Consider the following 16,336-nt stretch of genomic DNA (forward strand, 5'->3'; position numbering starts at 1 on the left):
CAGTGACTCAGAACTTCTTTGTTGGGAAACTGAGGCCCGGAGGGCTTCAGTAACTGGCCCTGGCGTACACGGGGAGTAAGGAGCAGGTCTCCAAGTCCTGAAGCCAGAGACATCACTTCGCCCTGCTGCCTTTGGAAAGAGGAACCTCGAGAGCCCCGGCTGTGTCCCCAACCCTTAGCACCATGTCTGGCACATAGTAGGCACTTAACACCTAGTTAGTACCAAAAGGTATCCTGACATATTAGAATGCATCTTTATTAGAAAGTCATATTATATATTGGAAATATACAAAAAAGAGTCTGATTTTAAGGGCCTGACAGACCAATACTGACTGCTACTTACAGCCTGTGTGGACCTTAACAAATTGCCAAATCTTTGTGAATTTCAGTGCCTCATCTGTAAAAATATGCTGGGGGCGATTAGATGATCTTTAAAGTCTCTATCAGTTTGAAACACTATGACTATTGTCACTCTCCCCTTCCCAATTAATAGAATCACAGGAGGCCCAGAGAAGTAATCATTCAAAAGTAAGCTAGGTGGGAATAATTATTTAGCTGTTTTGAAAGGCTCATACAGACTTGGAATCTGGCCCTACATCTCAGGCAAGTCACTTCAGATTCTCAGATTCCAGCAGCAGATCCACTGAGTAGTAGTTGAATGCAGTGGTGAAGGACTTCTGAAAAGAATTGCCTCGAGGGAGATAGGGGGGAGTTTCTCTCTTCTCCCTTCCCATTGACTAATTGATGTCCTCGAGAACCTCCAAAGATCTGGGTTCTCATAGGACATGATAGTAAAGGGCCTAGAGCAACAACATCAAGAGCTAAGACGTGGAGGAAAGGGCCTCAGAGCTCAGCAGGGTTCCCAAAGGAGAACTCCATGAGGATTCTGCAGAGGGAACAATGAATTTCCAAGAGTTTTGAGTTTACATCTTGGGCAAATGCGGTCCTAAAGTTGGAACCCGCTCTCCCAGAGGATTTTGTGTATGCAGAAGGGCTACATTGGAAGGACGTTTCTGTAACAACTGTTCTTGCTATACTTAGTAAAACTAAGAACAACTCTCTGGAGGTCTAACCTACCACTAGCCCACCAGTAAAAGTCAGGGAATTAGCTGTGGAGGACGTGGTACATTATGAATCAATCTCACCTTGATTTAATTTTCACGTTCATGAATTCACATAGCACCTCTCCAAAATACTGAGCGTTTGGGGGGGGGGGCAGGGAGGTGTGGTAAGGACAAAGATGTGAAATACAAGGACACTGAGATAAATAACCTAGGAAAAATTTTAAAATTAAAAGCTGAGGGCAAGAGTGGACCCATAAGATCAGACTTACCTTCATTTAACATTATCCGCTCATTTGTTTTACAAACATCCCTACTGATGAGATCTTCAATGTTGGGTGTGGTTGGCAGAGAAAAATTGAAGAATTGATTAAAAAATGTATTCCTGAGAGCGGCAGAGAAAAGGCACTGAGCGAGATCAGTTTAGCGCCATGGTCCCACCCTCTGGGAGGTGGTCCAGTCTGAAATCCAAGTTATATCAAACCCCTGAGGTCCACCCTCTGTAGGAGTCTCGAGCGAGTGATGTCACCTTGCCATGCCTTGTCAGAAATTCTACTTATGTCCCTGAGGTTAAATTTTCCCTATAGAAACCTACTTGTGAGCCATCCCATGGCTGCTGCCTTCCTTTCGGTCAGTCTGCCATGTCAGGCCCTCTACCTCATGCTGTCTTTCCCCTTGCCCTTTCCCCACTCCACATGGTATCTCCCCTGACTCCACTATGCTTCCCAACCCCACTTTTCCTTACAGCTCACTCTTTTAGGGAGGCTAAGTCCCTTTCAGGGTTGAGCCTGCCAGCTAAGGACATGTTCCAACTTCACGGGGGGCTCCCTTTCCACTGAGTAATTGTGAGTTCCACTGAGGAAGTTGTCTTTCACATGCTCTTCCACTGTTTCATATTTACCATTCCCAGTGTCTGTGGTATCCCTTCATTTTGTCTGTGACCTCTTCCCTGAATAAATCTTTCTTTTGCCAAAGCGAATGGCTTTGTGAATCCTTCACGTGACCGAACCCCCACTTTGGTGCCTGCCTGTATCAGCCGCATCACTGCTGTGTGGGGAGCACTGTGCTAAGCACGGAGGGGAGGTGGCCTCCTACAGAGGTCAAAGTCTATCCGGAACCCTTACCACAAACAGAAGTAACAACAGTATGAAGCGTTCCACGATGAACACATTCACGCGGCTTCTCCCTTCCTTTCCTCATTTCTGCTATCCTCCTCCCATCAGGTCCAGGTCCTCAGCACTTCTGACCTGGTTCATTGCAGTGAATCCGACCTAAGGTTCTTCCCACTTCTGGGCTCTGCCTCCAATTGATCCTACAATACCCCGGCCAGATTAGGTTTGCACACTTTATCCTCTGGTCCAGAAGCCTCTTATGGCTCTCCATTGTCTTAGGATGAGCTTCCTTATCCTTAACCAAGTATTCAAGAGCCCCAGCACAGTGTGTTGCTCCGTAAATGCTATTTGCATTCATTATTTAGGAGCAAAGCACTGGTGGGCCATCACCAGTCACTGACGGTAAGTCACCCTCTAGCTGGGAGGCAGTTAAAAACATTGACCAGCAATGTCACCAACCACCTGCACAATTAAAAAGGTTCAAGAGACATGGTTTCTGGGTGATGTAATCAGTTTATTAATAAGGCCAGCAGGTTATTAATAAAAAGTGAGCTCATCTGTATCCTCAAGGAGATTATATTTGATCATAGAAAACAATACGTATGCATTGAAATAGGAACAAAACACATAGAGGGTATTTTGGTGGGGGGAGAGCTGCTCTTAGCTGGGGAATGAGTAACGGGAAAAGGCTTCCGTAGGAGACGGCATACGGACAAAGCTGTGAATAAAGCTAGGAATTCTAAGGAGTTGAGCTGAGGAAGGAGTTCATTCCAGGAAGGGGCACAGACTGTATAAAGGCACGGATGGGAGTTTGTGGTGATGAATGCACAGAGTGGGATGGGCAAACTGGCACACCTGGGGACCAGCAGCATTTCCACCCATCTTTCCCATGAGGAGCCAATGGTGACACTCACCCAAGAGCGTGACAAAACACTCGGCCTAGTTTGTGTGCTCTGATGCACTCAACTTTCCCTTTCCCATCTCTGTGTCTTTGTACAGGCTGTGTCTGTGCCGAGAATGAACTCCATCGTCACGTCCACCTCTTAGAATCCCTAAGTTCAAAAGTCTGAGTGTGTGTGTGTGTGTGTATGTGTGTGCGTGCATATGCACACAAGTATGACTGGACCGTAGAGTACGTGAAGGGAGAACTGTGTAATGGACCCAGAAAAGAAAGCTGGAGTCAGATTGTGAAAGGCTTTAAATGCTTCACAGAGAAGGTTGTGTGACCTGGTTATGTCTTTAAGATGGGATTGGAGAAGGGAGCTCTAAGGGGAAGGATCTTGCAATAGTTCCAACAAGAGGGGATGAGGGCCTGACCCAGGGGAGTTGTGAGTGGAGAGGAGCCATGTATAAAAGATGCAGAGTCACGATTTGGCAACTGGTTGGAGATGGGAGACCACCCAGAGCAGAGCCCAAGGGGTGGAAAGGCTGAGAATAGTGCAGGGGGTGGGGAGGAGAAGAAAGAGCTAATTAAGGCTTGGTGACTGCCCACTGACAACTCAGAGGACTGGGAGGGGGGGGTAGAAGAGAACAGGCAATGAAGATCTCTGCTTTGATCTCTTGACTTTTGAGATGACTCACCTGGTTTGGAATTTATAATAGATAGTTGGTGACGTGGTGCTGGAACTCAGGAGGAAGAGAATGGTTGGCCATGATCTGCCTAGGGATGATCCCGCCTTTTCACTCTTCCCTCTTTCTGCCTCCTTTTATGTGTTGTCTTCCCTTATTCGATTGTAAGCTCCTAGAAGGCAGGAATTGTCTGTCTTTTTCATTGTACCCAGAATGCTCAGCACAGTGCCATCCCTTAAATCTCACAACTTATATTGGAGGCTGAATTTGAACTCAGGTCTGACTTTGGGCCCAGCACTCTAATTGCTTCTCCATCTAGATGCTTAAGTGTTTGGTGATTATTTGACACACTGAAGTCAACTAATCCACCTGAAACGATACAGAGTGCATGAAGGAGAATCAAGGGAAATTGGCAAGGCTGGGACCAGAGAAAGGAGGACTTTGAATGCCAGGCTCAGGTGTTTAGACGTTAATATATACCTCAGTCTAGAAAATGGCATTGAAGATTTTTAATCAGGGACATGACATGAATAAAGCTGTGTGTGAGTAGAACTGGAAGAAGAGAGACCAGTCCTGAGGCTTTGGCAAGAGTACTAAAGCTTCAGAGAAGAAATAATTTTTCAGGGTCACACCAGCAGTCAGCATCTGATGTGGATTTGAACCCAGGTCCTCTGACTTGCAGAGCCAACATCCTGTCCAGTGTATTACACAGCTAATAATGGGCCACCTTTCTAAATGTTTTTGCAGTTGACTAGAAGGGCAGAGTCATCTAGTTAGTGATGGGAGTGGGGTAATAAGCCAGGCCCCTTCTGCCTCCAAGTCCACAGCTTCTTCCCCAAGCTCTGATGTCTCTATGATGAGCTCACTCTTGCTCTGGGGCCTTAGAGGCCTAAATGACTCAGAGCACTAAGATGGCCTACCCTTGCACTTGAACTGCTGAGCTCCTGCTACTATTGACCTGCTGCTGTTGCTGAGCCCCTGTTGATAATCTTTGGAAAACTGGAAAAAAGCAGATGTCCACCTGATTTTCCAGAAAAGGAAGCTTTTGTTCATCTACAAAATAAACCAGTGGGTTTCCCCTGTAATTTTAGTCAGCATTTGAGCAAGTACCATTAAAAGAAAGTTTGTGTCAACAAGGTTCTCAAGACCAGGCCACAGTGAGTCCCTTTATTTCCTTCGGTGAGGATGGGATGATCTGGAAGATCTTGGAAATACTATCGATTTCACCAAAGCACCTCGTGCTGAAGAGATGGGCCATACAAGGATTGAATCCCACTAATAATGTACTAGGAGGGCAAAGAAAGGGAGAAAAGTTTAAAACAATAATTATCTAGAAGAGGAAAGGGTGGTCACAAAGTTAGACTTCATCAAGAACAGATTATGCCTTAACCTCATTTCATTTCTGGACAAGGTGATAAACTCAATTACTTTATGTACACTTTTAAAAATTCATAACAGAAATTCAAAGTTTTCTACATAATCCTCTTTTTTTGTTCCTTGTATATTGAAATGCTTGTAAATGATAAAAATTTTTTTAAAAAATTAACTGCTCTAATAGGGAACTCTGTAGATTACTTGTTCAATTGTGTCCTAATTTTTCTGACCCAATTTGGGGTTTTCTTGGCAAAGGAGCAGCTTGCCATTTTCTTCTCCAACTCCTTTCACAGATGAGGAAATTGAGGCAAGCAGAGTTAATTGACTTGCCCAAGGTCATACAGCTTAGATGGCCTTTGAACTCAAGTTATCCTGACTCCAGACCCAGTGCTCAATCCATTGAGCCAGCTAGCTACCTCAAATATATTTACTTAGATTTTAGCAAAACGATTGACAAAGTATCTCATACGATTTTTTGTGGAAAAGATGAAGAGATATAAGTTAGAATTCAGGGGTCCTCAAACTTTTTAAATAGGGGGCCAGTTCACTGTTCCTCAGACTGTTGGAGGGCCGGACTATAGTAAAAATAAAAACTTTGTTTTGTGGGCCTTTAAATAAAGAAATTTCATAGCCCTGGGTGAGGGGGACAAACGTCTTCAGCTGCTGCATCTGGCCCGCGGACCATAGTTTGAGGACCCCTGAATTGGATAATACTAATAATAATAGCTAAGATGTACATAGCAGCTTATGTAGCTCATATCATTCTATCAGGGGAAGCAACTCAATCACATAAGTCTAGCCTTGTGGAAACTAGTGATGGTCCCAAGGATCCCAAGGTGATGATGCACTGTATCCTGATGCACTAAGGGACCCTTCTGTTTTGGACCCAGGCTTCCTGTCTGGGGAAACTTGGCCCCTAATGAGAAGGCTTCTTTTCTCATCCTCACTGATTCATCAAACTTTCCACCCTTGACCCCAGAGAAAAATTAGGTTGTGGTTCACTTCTAGGGTTTCCCCAAAAGGAAGCTGTTTAAAAAGAAAAACGGTACTGAATGTATACCATGAATCTGGCAGGGAACTGGTCATTTATTCCTGCACACAAAATAAAATGCCTCAGGGCCATCTCCAGAACCGGGTCCAGGTGGTCAGGCCAGTAATGAGACCCTTTCCACCTCTCATCCTCCAGGGTATTCACCAGCAGTGAGCAACCACCTCTGCCTCCTGCCCAAACTTATACCATCTCCAGGTCAGTCCAGCCAGGAGGTAGGTCCTGCCATGAGACTGACTTGGAACAGTCTGATCACCTTGTGAGAAATGGATGGGTATTTGGTTTCCACAGTTAGGAAAGTTGGTGAAATGAAGCTTAAATTAGAAGGCTGAGACCCATGAGGACATCAAGGAATAATCAAGGGTGGAAGTTGGTTATCTTCCTCCAAAAGAATGTAAGCTCCTTGGGGGCAGGGACTGACTTGTGTTCTGGAGTGGTGCCTTTTGATTGGAAAAGACTCTTTTATTCTTTGCTCTGTTACCTTTCCCCTTCTTCTCTTCTAGAATGGAAACTCCTTTGGGGCAGGGACTGCCTATGTAATGAGGACTGGAGACTCATGTAACTTTTGTAACATCCAATTAATGAGGAATCAGAGGAGGGGCTTGTGCTTCTGGGAAGGAAATAAAACGCTGCCTTTGAAATTTTAAAGGTGGGTCTACTCACCTAGGCCCCCATTCTTGCAATCATGTGAAATGAATCTTTCCCTGCTTTCAGCCGTGAGTCAGTGGAGTGCCTGCTAAAATATTTTGTTTCTCAACCTGCTTCCCTCCATATAACTCTCCCCAACCTTTCCCTCCAGACTCGGTTCTCAATAGGCACCCCCTCCCCCCAATACAACGATTCTGAACCTCAGGCCCAGCTGCTTCCCTATCTGCCCGCTGCTTCCACTGAGCCCTCTGCAATTCCTGCTCCATAGTGAACAAAAACTTCCTTCCGACATAAACTCCTCTCACTCTCCATCTCTGACGTTCGGAGATGCTGCCGAGGTGAAATCGACCAGAGATGCTGCCGAGGTGAAATCGATAAGCCTTGCCAATCCCTAAGGGAGAGGGGGCGGGGCGGGAGGAAGGGGAGAATGAAGCGTCCGGGGGAGGGACTGAGGCCTGGGGAGGTTGGGAGGGGAAACAAGGAGCTCAGCTTTGTGGAAGGTGTGTGCCGGACGTCCAGTTCTTCGTGTCCGAAAGGCGGTTGAAAATGGCAGATCGGAAGTCAACAGAGAGAGCGGGAAAGTAGGTAGATAGGAGGGTTATTGGCACGGTTGGAGATTCAATGCCTGGGAGCCGAGGAGATCGGCGAGGGAAGCTCTAGCGAGGGGGAACAACAATCAACAGGGACAACCTGGTCACGTGGAGCCTCGAAAGCAGCACCGGCTCAGGCCCCAATCCCTGTTCCATCCCATGGCTCAGGTAGGAAGCGGAACGCTGCCGCGGACTGGTCGGGGCACCGGCGGAATCCCTTTGAAGAGACTCCGACCCCGGAAGCTTTACCCCGGTCGCTAGGTAACGCCGCCTCCTTCGGTTGCTGGGCAACACTCCCGGCCTCGCCTTCCAAGCTCCGGCACCGCCCTCCCTTCCCGCTAGCCTCTCTCTGGCGCTGGCCTCTCTTTGGCGCCGCCCCCTGGTTGCCAGGAGACTCTCCCCCTCCCTCATCATTAGCCCGCCTAGCCCAGCAGCCGCCATGCGTGTTGTGGATCTGTGCCTGGCCTCCGAAGGCACCGAGGTCATCTTGGCCACGTCCAGCGATGAAAAGTACCCTCCGGAGAACATGATTGATGGGTGAGGCCCGGGGTGCGGCCGGGAGGCCTGGGCTGGGAGAGAGATCGGGCCTCCTGGACCGAGCGGGAAACTGAGGTCCCGGAGCGGAGGGTTCTGAGCAGGGTCCCCCAGGCGGGGCCAGGAGCAGGACTTGAACCCGGAGCCCGCCGCCCCTTGTGTATCTGGAGCTCAGGCCCCAGGGCTCGCCCCGCGCCTCCATCCCTGGGGAGCCCAGGGGGTGCTTCCTAGGGGGAGCAACCCTGATGTCTCTTTTGCTCCCGCCCCTCTGTGGCCCTCCCCCCTCCTCCATCAGTCCGTGTGTGTGTGTGTGTGTGTGTGTGTGTGTGTGTGTGTGCATGTGCGCCTGCGCGTGCGCTCTCTCTCCCTCCCCCTTCTCGATGCTGGGCTCCGTTCTGTTCTTGACGAGACCATTTTACAGAAAGAGAAACCGAGGCCAGCAGATGCGTCTCGTGCAATTAAGGGTATTAAGGGAGCTGAACATGGCGCTTTAAGGCCTGAGAGTGCTTTGTGCCCTCTTGGAGGGGGGCGTCCCATTGACCCCCAGGAACAGGGGCCCTGTCAGCTAAAAAGCCCTGCAGCCCTTTGTCAGCTCTTGGGCAGAACCAAGGCAGAGACAGATGGGAGGGCTTGAACCCAGGGCACAAAGGAGCCAGGCAGAGTTTCACATTCCCATTTCACAGATGATGAAACTGAGACCCAGATGGCTCATCCCTCTAGAGAACTGGCCAGTGGAGAGAAGAATTACTGCGGGCCCCTGACCTACATAACCGCTGAGTTGTAAAGCGACAAATAGAGCCCAAGCCCAGCAGGCGCTGGAGATGGTAAGGATGGAGGGTTTCGTCTCTGGGCCTTGCCCCAGAGCTTTCACTTTGGCCAAAAGAAGAGCAACCGATACTGTCTTGGTTTGTCTCCATGAAAGGCAGAGGAAGCAATGAAGGGAATCGGGGCTGTAGGCTGAACTAGGGCAACGAAGAACGCCAAGAAACAGGCAGATGGAAAAAGCCTCGTCCTCGGGCCCAAGCACAAAAATGATGTCCCAGGCGATGGAAAGCAATGATTTATGGGCCACTTCCTCGTCGTGCTCAGCTACTTCATATCTTTCTCTCATTCTTTTGGAAAATAAATTTTCATTTTATTAAGTATTTCTCAATTATTTTTTAAGTTAACATTCATCTTTAGAACTTTTAAATTCCAAACTCTTTCCCTCCTTGCAGCCCCTCCTCCATTCCTTGAGACGGAACGCAATCTGACATCAGTTTTATATGTGAATTCGTGCAACACATTTCCATGTTATCCGGGTTGCAAAAGAAAACATGGAAATAAAAAAAATGTTTTAAAGTTACAAAAGGGATGCTTAATCCGTACTCTGAGTTTATCTGTTAGCTCACATCTTTTCCCTTCATCCTCAAGAATATTGGAAGAGACTTTGTGAGACGCTGCCAAAATCTGAGAGCTGTATAATCTATAATGTTCCTCTCAGGTAGCAGTTTCGTTGAAAAGGGAACGGGATTATTCTGCTGGAGAGAAGGGATACTGAGGGCTCCCTCCCCCCCACCCGCTGAGCTAGGACCAGGGCGGCCAACGGAGACGTTAGCAAGGGGCCCTCGCCAGGCCCAGCCTCTGCTCCCAGACTTCCTCGTGGTGAGCCTGGGCCAGCAGATTGGAGGGAGGAAGGGAGGATCCTGTTCCTAACGAACCAGGTGGCGCTTTTGAAATCATGGCTCATTTATTCACTTATTCATGCGGCAAGCATTTATTAAATTCCTGCTGTATGCCGGGCACTATCTGCGTGCTGGGAGTACAAAGACAAAGGGGAAAGGGCTCCTGTCCTCGGGGAGTTCACAGTCTACTGGAAGGAAATAATGTCTTCACAAAGGAGTCGCTCCCGTCTACAAAGCCAGGCTCCCTTTTCTAAGTCATAAACCAGCTTGGGATCTCTGAGCCACAGTCGGCAGCTTGGACTTGACGGACTCCATTCTCTTCCCCTTCCCTTGGAGGACTGGGCGCTGGTGCCTCCCCCGTCCCCCTTTCTGAGACCCCTGAGGGGGCTCAGCTCTCCCATCCACAAACTCATCCTGGGTCCTGGGTCTGGTGAAGTGAATCCATCCCCAACAAGTCTCTCCTTTTGTATTTGATTAATTTCTATTTGACGAAGTAAGAGAAAAAAAGACCCAGAGGCCGCAGTTAGAATATTCTCCCTGGAAACCGCGTATTGGAGGAGCTTAAAAGTACTCGCAGCCTCTGGTTCCTGGAGCCTTGCCGTTTGTTAACGAAAGAAGGAAGAAGCAGCAGGGGGCGCCACAGTGCACAGCAGGCCAGGCCTGGGGTCTCCCTGAGTTCGAGTCCAGCCTCAGACACTTTCCCACCCCGGGAAGGTCACAAACTTCACTCAGTCTGCCTCAGTTTCCTCATCTGTAAAATGAGCCAGAGAAGGAAAGAGCAAAGCCCTCCAGTGACTCACCAAGAAAACCCCCGGGGGGGGGGCAGGGAGCGTTGGAGGTGACTCAGGAATGACGGAACAACAACATAAAACAGCATTTCCAGAGGCAGCGAGAGGTCACGGACCCCGGATCAGAAGCCTCCTGTGGCTCTTGGCAGCTCCCCCTTGCTCTCCTCAGGTGTCCTCGGGGGCCGCGGAGCCGCGCAAAGTGCGCCTCCCTCCCTCCCACCGGGCGACCTTGGCATCCCCGGGCGCCCGACCCAGTTCTGGCGCGGCGCCCGCTTCAGCACCTTCGTGGCCACCGAGATTGTTCCCCCCCAATTCCACAGGGATGTTCTCGGGCTTGGGGAGACACCCCCCACCCACTCTGAGACGTCCGCCCACGGGGAGCTCCCCGCCCCCACAGCTGCCCAGCAGTGGCAGAGAAGGTGGAGGCGGTGACTCCCCCCAGAAGCCCCCGCTAGGGACCCACCACCAATGGGAGACCCGTGGCCCCAGGCCGGCGCTTCCTCACTCACAGGTGTCCTTACTCTGGGGCTTGGGACTGAACCATAGACGGGTAAGCGGCTTTCTGGCCTTGCTCGGCCCCCAAAACCAGCCGGCGCTCTCTCCGCAGGAACTCCACCACGTTCTGGACCACCACGGGGATGTTCCCCCAGGAGTTCATCATTTGTTTTCACAAGCACGTGAAGATCGAAAGGCTCTTCCTCCAGTGCTATTTTGGTAAGGGGCCCGGGCCCTGTCTGTCGCGGGGCAGGGGGAGCTACGTGGAGGGACCGGGGGCGGCGGGGACCAGGCTGGATGGGGAGGAACGCCGAGCACCTTCCTTCTGGAGGCGTGGGGATGGCGGGGAACGAAACTAGGACCCAGGAGCCCGCCCGCCCGAGCGCTGAAGTTCACAGCCTTTTTCTGCAGATTCTCCCGCCGTCAGCACCAAATTCCGGGTTAAAGCCGAGAGCCCCCCATTTACTCTGGATTGTTCTGGCCTCCACGGCCCATCTTTGTTCTCCTGGGGGTCCCTTCTAGCCAGAAGGGAATGGGGTCGGCAGGGTTCCCTTGGGCTGTGGGCGTTGGGTGCAAGGGAAAGGCTGGGATCCCACGTCGTCCCTTGTTCCAGCTATTCCTGCTCTGGGGGTGGAGGCAAGGAGCCCCTCCGGGCCAAGGGCACCTCACAGAAGACCCCAAGGGTGGGCAGGAAGGTGCCTTCAGGAGGACGACTGGGCATGGGGGGAAGTCCCTAAGCTCAGTTTGGAAGCCGTAGAGTCGGCTTCCAGGGACAGAGCCCGGAGGTGTCAGAAAGTGGGTGTCTGGAGAGTTGTCCCCCTGCCTGGAGCCAGTGAGATTATCAAGGGGTGAGGGGGGTTCTGTGAGGGGAGAACTCCCTTGAGGGGCCTCTTCCATCTCCATCCACGGCCTAGATTTGCGGGACACTCCCAAGATTAGGGGGATCCTCCTCCAGCACCGTCCTGGCCCCCCAAGGCAGGTCACTTCCGCTGCCTTCACTTCCTCCCAAGTTGAGTTTGGTTTTTTCCATTAAAGCTTTTTATTTTTAAAACATCTACACAGATAATGGTCCACATTCACCCCGCAAAACCTCGTGTTCCCGATTTTCCCTCCCTTCCCCCTCCCCCAGATGGCAAGAAATGCTTTCCTGTATTTATTTAATGAACGGGTATTGGAGAGCCCAGAACTCCTTGTTCGAGAGGCTCAGAACCTCCGCTGGCCCAGAGCTGGCACACGCCTCTGCCCCCGGGCTGGGCTCCCCCACGGTGCCGGCCGCCCCCTCGGAGACCAGAAGCAGGGTCCGGCTCTCCGCTGACCAGCGTGGTCACTAACCAGGAGCCACCGCACCCCGGGCCTGCTTCCCTGTTCCCTCAGTAGCCGAGACTTAGAAAGGGATGGAGAAGCGCGTAGGGAGGGCTGCGCCCCGGCCGCCTCCCCCCTCAGAGTGGGTCCTTAGCCATTTCCCAGCTCAATGCCCTTCCTGGCCTCCGTCCCTCTGGGCCCTGCCTGCTAGCCCTTCCCCTCCCCCCGTGCCCACCCCCTGCCCTGGGCTCTGCCCGGCTCCCTTTGCCACCTCCCGATGCTGTCCCTGCCCCGGTGCAGGAGGGGCCGCGCTTCAGAGTCAGGGAGAACGGCGGGAGAACTCGCTCTGCCCAGGGGTGGGGGGGCTTGAACCAGGGGGCTTCTTGTGCAGATCTGGAGCCAGCGGCGCTCGTGCCGCCAACGTCAGGAGAGGGGCTGGGGGTCTTTGTTATCTGTAGTCCTGTTTGGGGAGCAGCAAGGGGGCCCCCAACCCCCCCAGATCTGCCCGCAGGAGGGAGGCCTCCCGGGCTGTCAGTCAGACTGCAGAGGGCCGGCGTGGGGTCTGCTGGGGCTGAGGGCTGGACCCCCGAACCCAGGCGTCGTCCCAACTGGGCGTGAAGCCCCAGAGCGCTGATAGCGCCTCCCTCTCTCTATGCAGTGCGGGGCATTCGGATCGAGAAGAGCAACGCCAAAGAGCCCGTGGACTTTGAGCGATGGGTGGAAAGAGGTAAGAGCGAAATGTCCCTGCACCCCAGGCTGCGGGGGTTCGGACCCCCAGTGAGGATGAGGCAAGGGGAGGAGGAGCCAGAATTAGCGGGTCTGCTGCTAGTTTCTTCCTCAGCTGGGGAATGAGGGAGCCGATAACAGCCCATTGGACTCCAAGGATGCTCTCTGTCCTTTTGTCCTTCTGGGCAGTTCTGGCATTTAGGTTCTAAGCTCCCCCTCATCTCTGCCCCAGCTCTGACATTCTGTTCTAAGGTGATTCCCCACTCTAACACTCATTCCCTGCTCTGACACGCCCTGTTCTAAGCCCCCTCCCAGCCCTGACATTCCCTGTTCTCAGCCCCCTCCCAGCTCTGACATTCCCTGTTCTCAGCCCCCTCCCAGCCCTGACATCCCCTGTTCTAAGCCCTCCCAGCCCTGACATCCCCTGTTCTAAGCTCCCTCCCAGCCCTGACATCCCCTGTTCTAAGCCCCCTCCCAGCCCTGACCTCCCCTGTTCTCAGCCCCCTCCCAGCCCTGATATTTTCTGTTCTAAGCTCCCTCCCAGCCCTGACACCCCCTGTTCTCAGCCCCCTCCCAGCCCTGACACCCCCTGTTCTCAGCCCCCTCCCAGCCCTGACACCCCCTGTTCTCAGCCCCCTCCCAGCCCTGACACCCCCTGTTCTCAGCCCCCTCCCAGCCCTGACACCCCCTGTTCTAAGCTCCCTCCCAGCCCTGACACCCCCTGTTCTCAGCCCCCTCCCAGCCCTGACACCCCCTGTTCTCAGCCCCCTCCCAGCCCTGACACCCCCTGTTCTCAGCCCCTTCCCAGCTCTGACACCCCCTGTTCTAAGCTCCCTCCCTGCTCTGACACCCCCTGTTCTAGAAATGCCCAGAAGTCCCCTGAGTAGCATGTTTAAGGGGCTGGCTTTTGTACAGGAATCCGCCTATTTGCTCTGTTGAATTAACACCTCCAAATTATGCTTTTAAAACTAAGTGAAGCTTTAACAAGTCCTAAGGAAGAGAGATCAGAAAAGGTTGCAGGCAGCTGGACGCCCAAAGCAGGTGTGGCAGCAGGACAAGGGACCCGTGGGAGCAGCTCTGGACCCCCGGGCCCCCCCACTAGGGGGGGCTTTTCATCTGGGCTCATCATTTGGCCAATAGAAGGCACTTTGTGGTGAAAGGTTGCTGTGTCCTTAGCTCACGGAAACATCACAGAAATGAAGGAGACAGAGGGAGGTGGGCTCCATACTCTGGACGTTGGGCTCTGGATGCTGGGCTCTGGGTTCTGCATTCCAAGTTCTGGGCTCTGGGCAGGTTCCAGGTTCCAGGCTCTGGGCAGGTTCCAGACTCTGGGCTCCGGGTTCTGGGCTTCAGGTTCTGGGCTCTGAGCAGGTTCCAGGCTCTGGGCTCTGGGTTCTGGACTCTGGGCAGGTTCCAGATTCTGGGCTACGGGCAGGCAGTCTCCTTGTGACCAGAGGGCAGTCTGTCCCTGACCTAGGATGACCTCGTTAAGTCGCTATCGCATTTCTCTTATAGACCTGGTGCTCACAGAGGGCCAGATGCAGATGGAAGAGTTTATGGTAAGTGCGAGCGGGGCCCGGGCCCTTTGGAGGCCGTCCATCCCAGCCCTGGGAAGCCCATTTAGCGCCAGGAGAGGGGTGGGCAGCGCGTTTGGGGCATTGCTGCCTGTGTCAGGACCGTGATCAGAAAAGGTTCCTGTGTGTCCTGGGACATCCCGGTGGGGATCATTCCCGCTTCTCTTGGCCTTTTCTCCCAGAGACTTTGGGACTCTCCTCGTAGCCCCGGCACGGCACTCTGCCCATAGCCCTGGGTCTGTGCCCATCACCAGACTGATGCTGAGAGGGCGCAGGCCAGCAGGGCCTTTAAAGTGGGCTGGAGGTCTGTGGGTCTGCCCCGGGCCACCGTCCTTATCAGCAGATTGTCGAACAAGCCGGTCCCACGCGCGGGGATTCCCAGAGCTTGCTTCTCTCCCACAGTTCCGGGATGGCTATGCGACCCACTTGCGGTTCATCATCAAATCGGCTTTTGATCACTTTGTGTCTGTGCACAAAGTTAACATAGAAGGAATCAGCGTCTCGTCCCTCACCTAGGATTCCTGAAACTGGATTGGGGGGGGTTGTACCATTGTGTAAATACTTGGTAATCTCGATAAGTTTATTAAAAGTGTTTGGATTCTCGTGGGGCCTCTGCATTTTCTCCCCATCACCCGTCTGATTCAGCTTTCGCAGCGGGCACTTGTTTGTGCCCGCGCCGTGGCCAAGGCCTGGGCGGTCGGGGCTCCCGGGGGCTCCCAGGGGCCCTCGGAGCTAACTCTGGAAGATCACGCCTGCCCGGCCTGGGGTTCCTTCTCCAACATCGCCTACAAGAGGCCGTTCATTGTCCACCACCTGACCGCCGTCGGGAACAAGGAACATGTCGCCTTCGCAGTCCAGAGGCTCTTAATGGGGGGAATTTTTCCTTAGCTCGGCTCTTGGCAACTTCATCAATAATCAGCAAGAATTTACTGATCGGCCAGGCTCAGGCCAAGCTGTGCTGAGCACAAACATCCAAATCTGGCCCCCACAAAAGGGTTAGGGGTCCCAAGGCAGAGGTGAGGAAGGGGGCGGTCTGGCTAAAGGCCCTGAGATGGGAGGTGGATTGTCGTGTACAAGGCCTGATGGGCCGGTCACTTGGTTTGGAATGTAGGGTCCACGAAGAGAAACCATGATGAATAAACCTGAAAAAGTTACCGGGGGGTCGTTTTGTTTTCAATAAGGGAGGTAGGAATAGGGTAGGAAGGGAGGAAAGGAAGGGGGGGAGGAAGGGAGGAAAGGCAGGAAAAAGGAAGAAGGGAAGGAAGGAAGAAGTGAGGGAGGGAAAGAAGGAAGGAAAAGAGGGAGGAAGGAAGAGAGAAGGAAAGAAGGTCATTTTTAAAAGGATGCAGAAGGGAAGACTAGAGAGCATTGGGAGGTCGCAGGCTTTGTGTATTAACATTTAAAGAAAAGCCTCTGGCATTTGACATACCCTGGTTGTGTCGTCCCGGCCGAGTCCCTGACCCTTCCAGGGCTCCGGTTAACTCCCGAAGCCTGCAAGGTGAAGAGAAGGAGCCGCCCAGCACGGCGAGCGCACGGATCCCCATGGAGTTCTCTGTCCCAAGGACATCTCCGATCCAGCCCCATCACTAAACCTTTGAATGGCTTGGCCCCTGAAGATGCTCCCTAGTGTTCAGTGGCCACGCCCAGTGTGAAAAGGTGCTTTTCCAGCCTAGAGCTTCCAGAGTCAGAGGTGGAGGGTCTCATTTCCAGTCCTTCTCAGCCTTATATACCTTATATATACCTTAGTACAATGACCTCACTGAGCATGTGCCACCTGTAGAACTGTGACATCACCATGAGAAGTACTGAGTATATATGGGAACTAGAGAGCCATGACATCACCACACTGAAT

The 16,336-nt window shown here is 52.4% G+C and overlaps 1 protein-coding gene and 1 long non-coding RNA gene across 3 annotated transcripts; one reads left to right on the plus strand and one right to left on the minus strand.

Annotated features, from left to right (window-relative positions):
- Positions 1 to 1,741: 1,741 nt before the first annotated feature.
- On the minus strand, positions 1,742 to 7,142 carry LOC127563298 (uncharacterized). Its single transcript, XR_007953944.1, has 2 exons — positions 3,754 to 7,142; positions 1,742 to 2,890 (listed from the first exon to the last, which is right to left on the minus strand). It is a non-coding gene; the product is annotated as an uncharacterized LOC127563298 (long non-coding RNA).
- A 495-nt stretch (positions 7,143 to 7,637) lies between these two features.
- On the plus strand, positions 7,638 to 15,087 carry IFT25 (intraflagellar transport 25). 2 transcript variants are annotated; one of them, XM_051999653.1, is made up of 6 exons: positions 7,842 to 7,938; positions 8,656 to 8,759; positions 10,995 to 11,101; positions 12,843 to 12,911; positions 14,426 to 14,469; positions 14,887 to 15,087. In XM_051999653.1, exons 3-6 carry the CDS (start codon positions 11,026 to 11,028, stop codon positions 14,998 to 15,000), a joined length of 303 nt encoding a protein of 100 aa, XP_051855613.1. In that variant the 5' UTR covers positions 7,842 to 7,938; positions 8,656 to 8,759; positions 10,995 to 11,025; the 3' UTR covers positions 15,001 to 15,087. The 2 variants fall into 2 exon arrangements, with proteins under 2 accessions (XP_051855612.1, XP_051855613.1); XM_051999652.1 differs by lacking the exon at positions 8,656 to 8,759 and having other exon boundaries at positions 7,638 to 7,938.
- Positions 15,088 to 16,336: the final 1,249 nt, after the last annotated feature.

The sequence above is a fragment of the Antechinus flavipes genome, chromosome 4 (assembly GCF_016432865.1).
Source record: "Antechinus flavipes isolate AdamAnt ecotype Samford, QLD, Australia chromosome 4, AdamAnt_v2, whole genome shotgun sequence".
Taxonomy (NCBI): domain Eukaryota; kingdom Metazoa; phylum Chordata; class Mammalia; order Dasyuromorphia; family Dasyuridae; genus Antechinus; species Antechinus flavipes.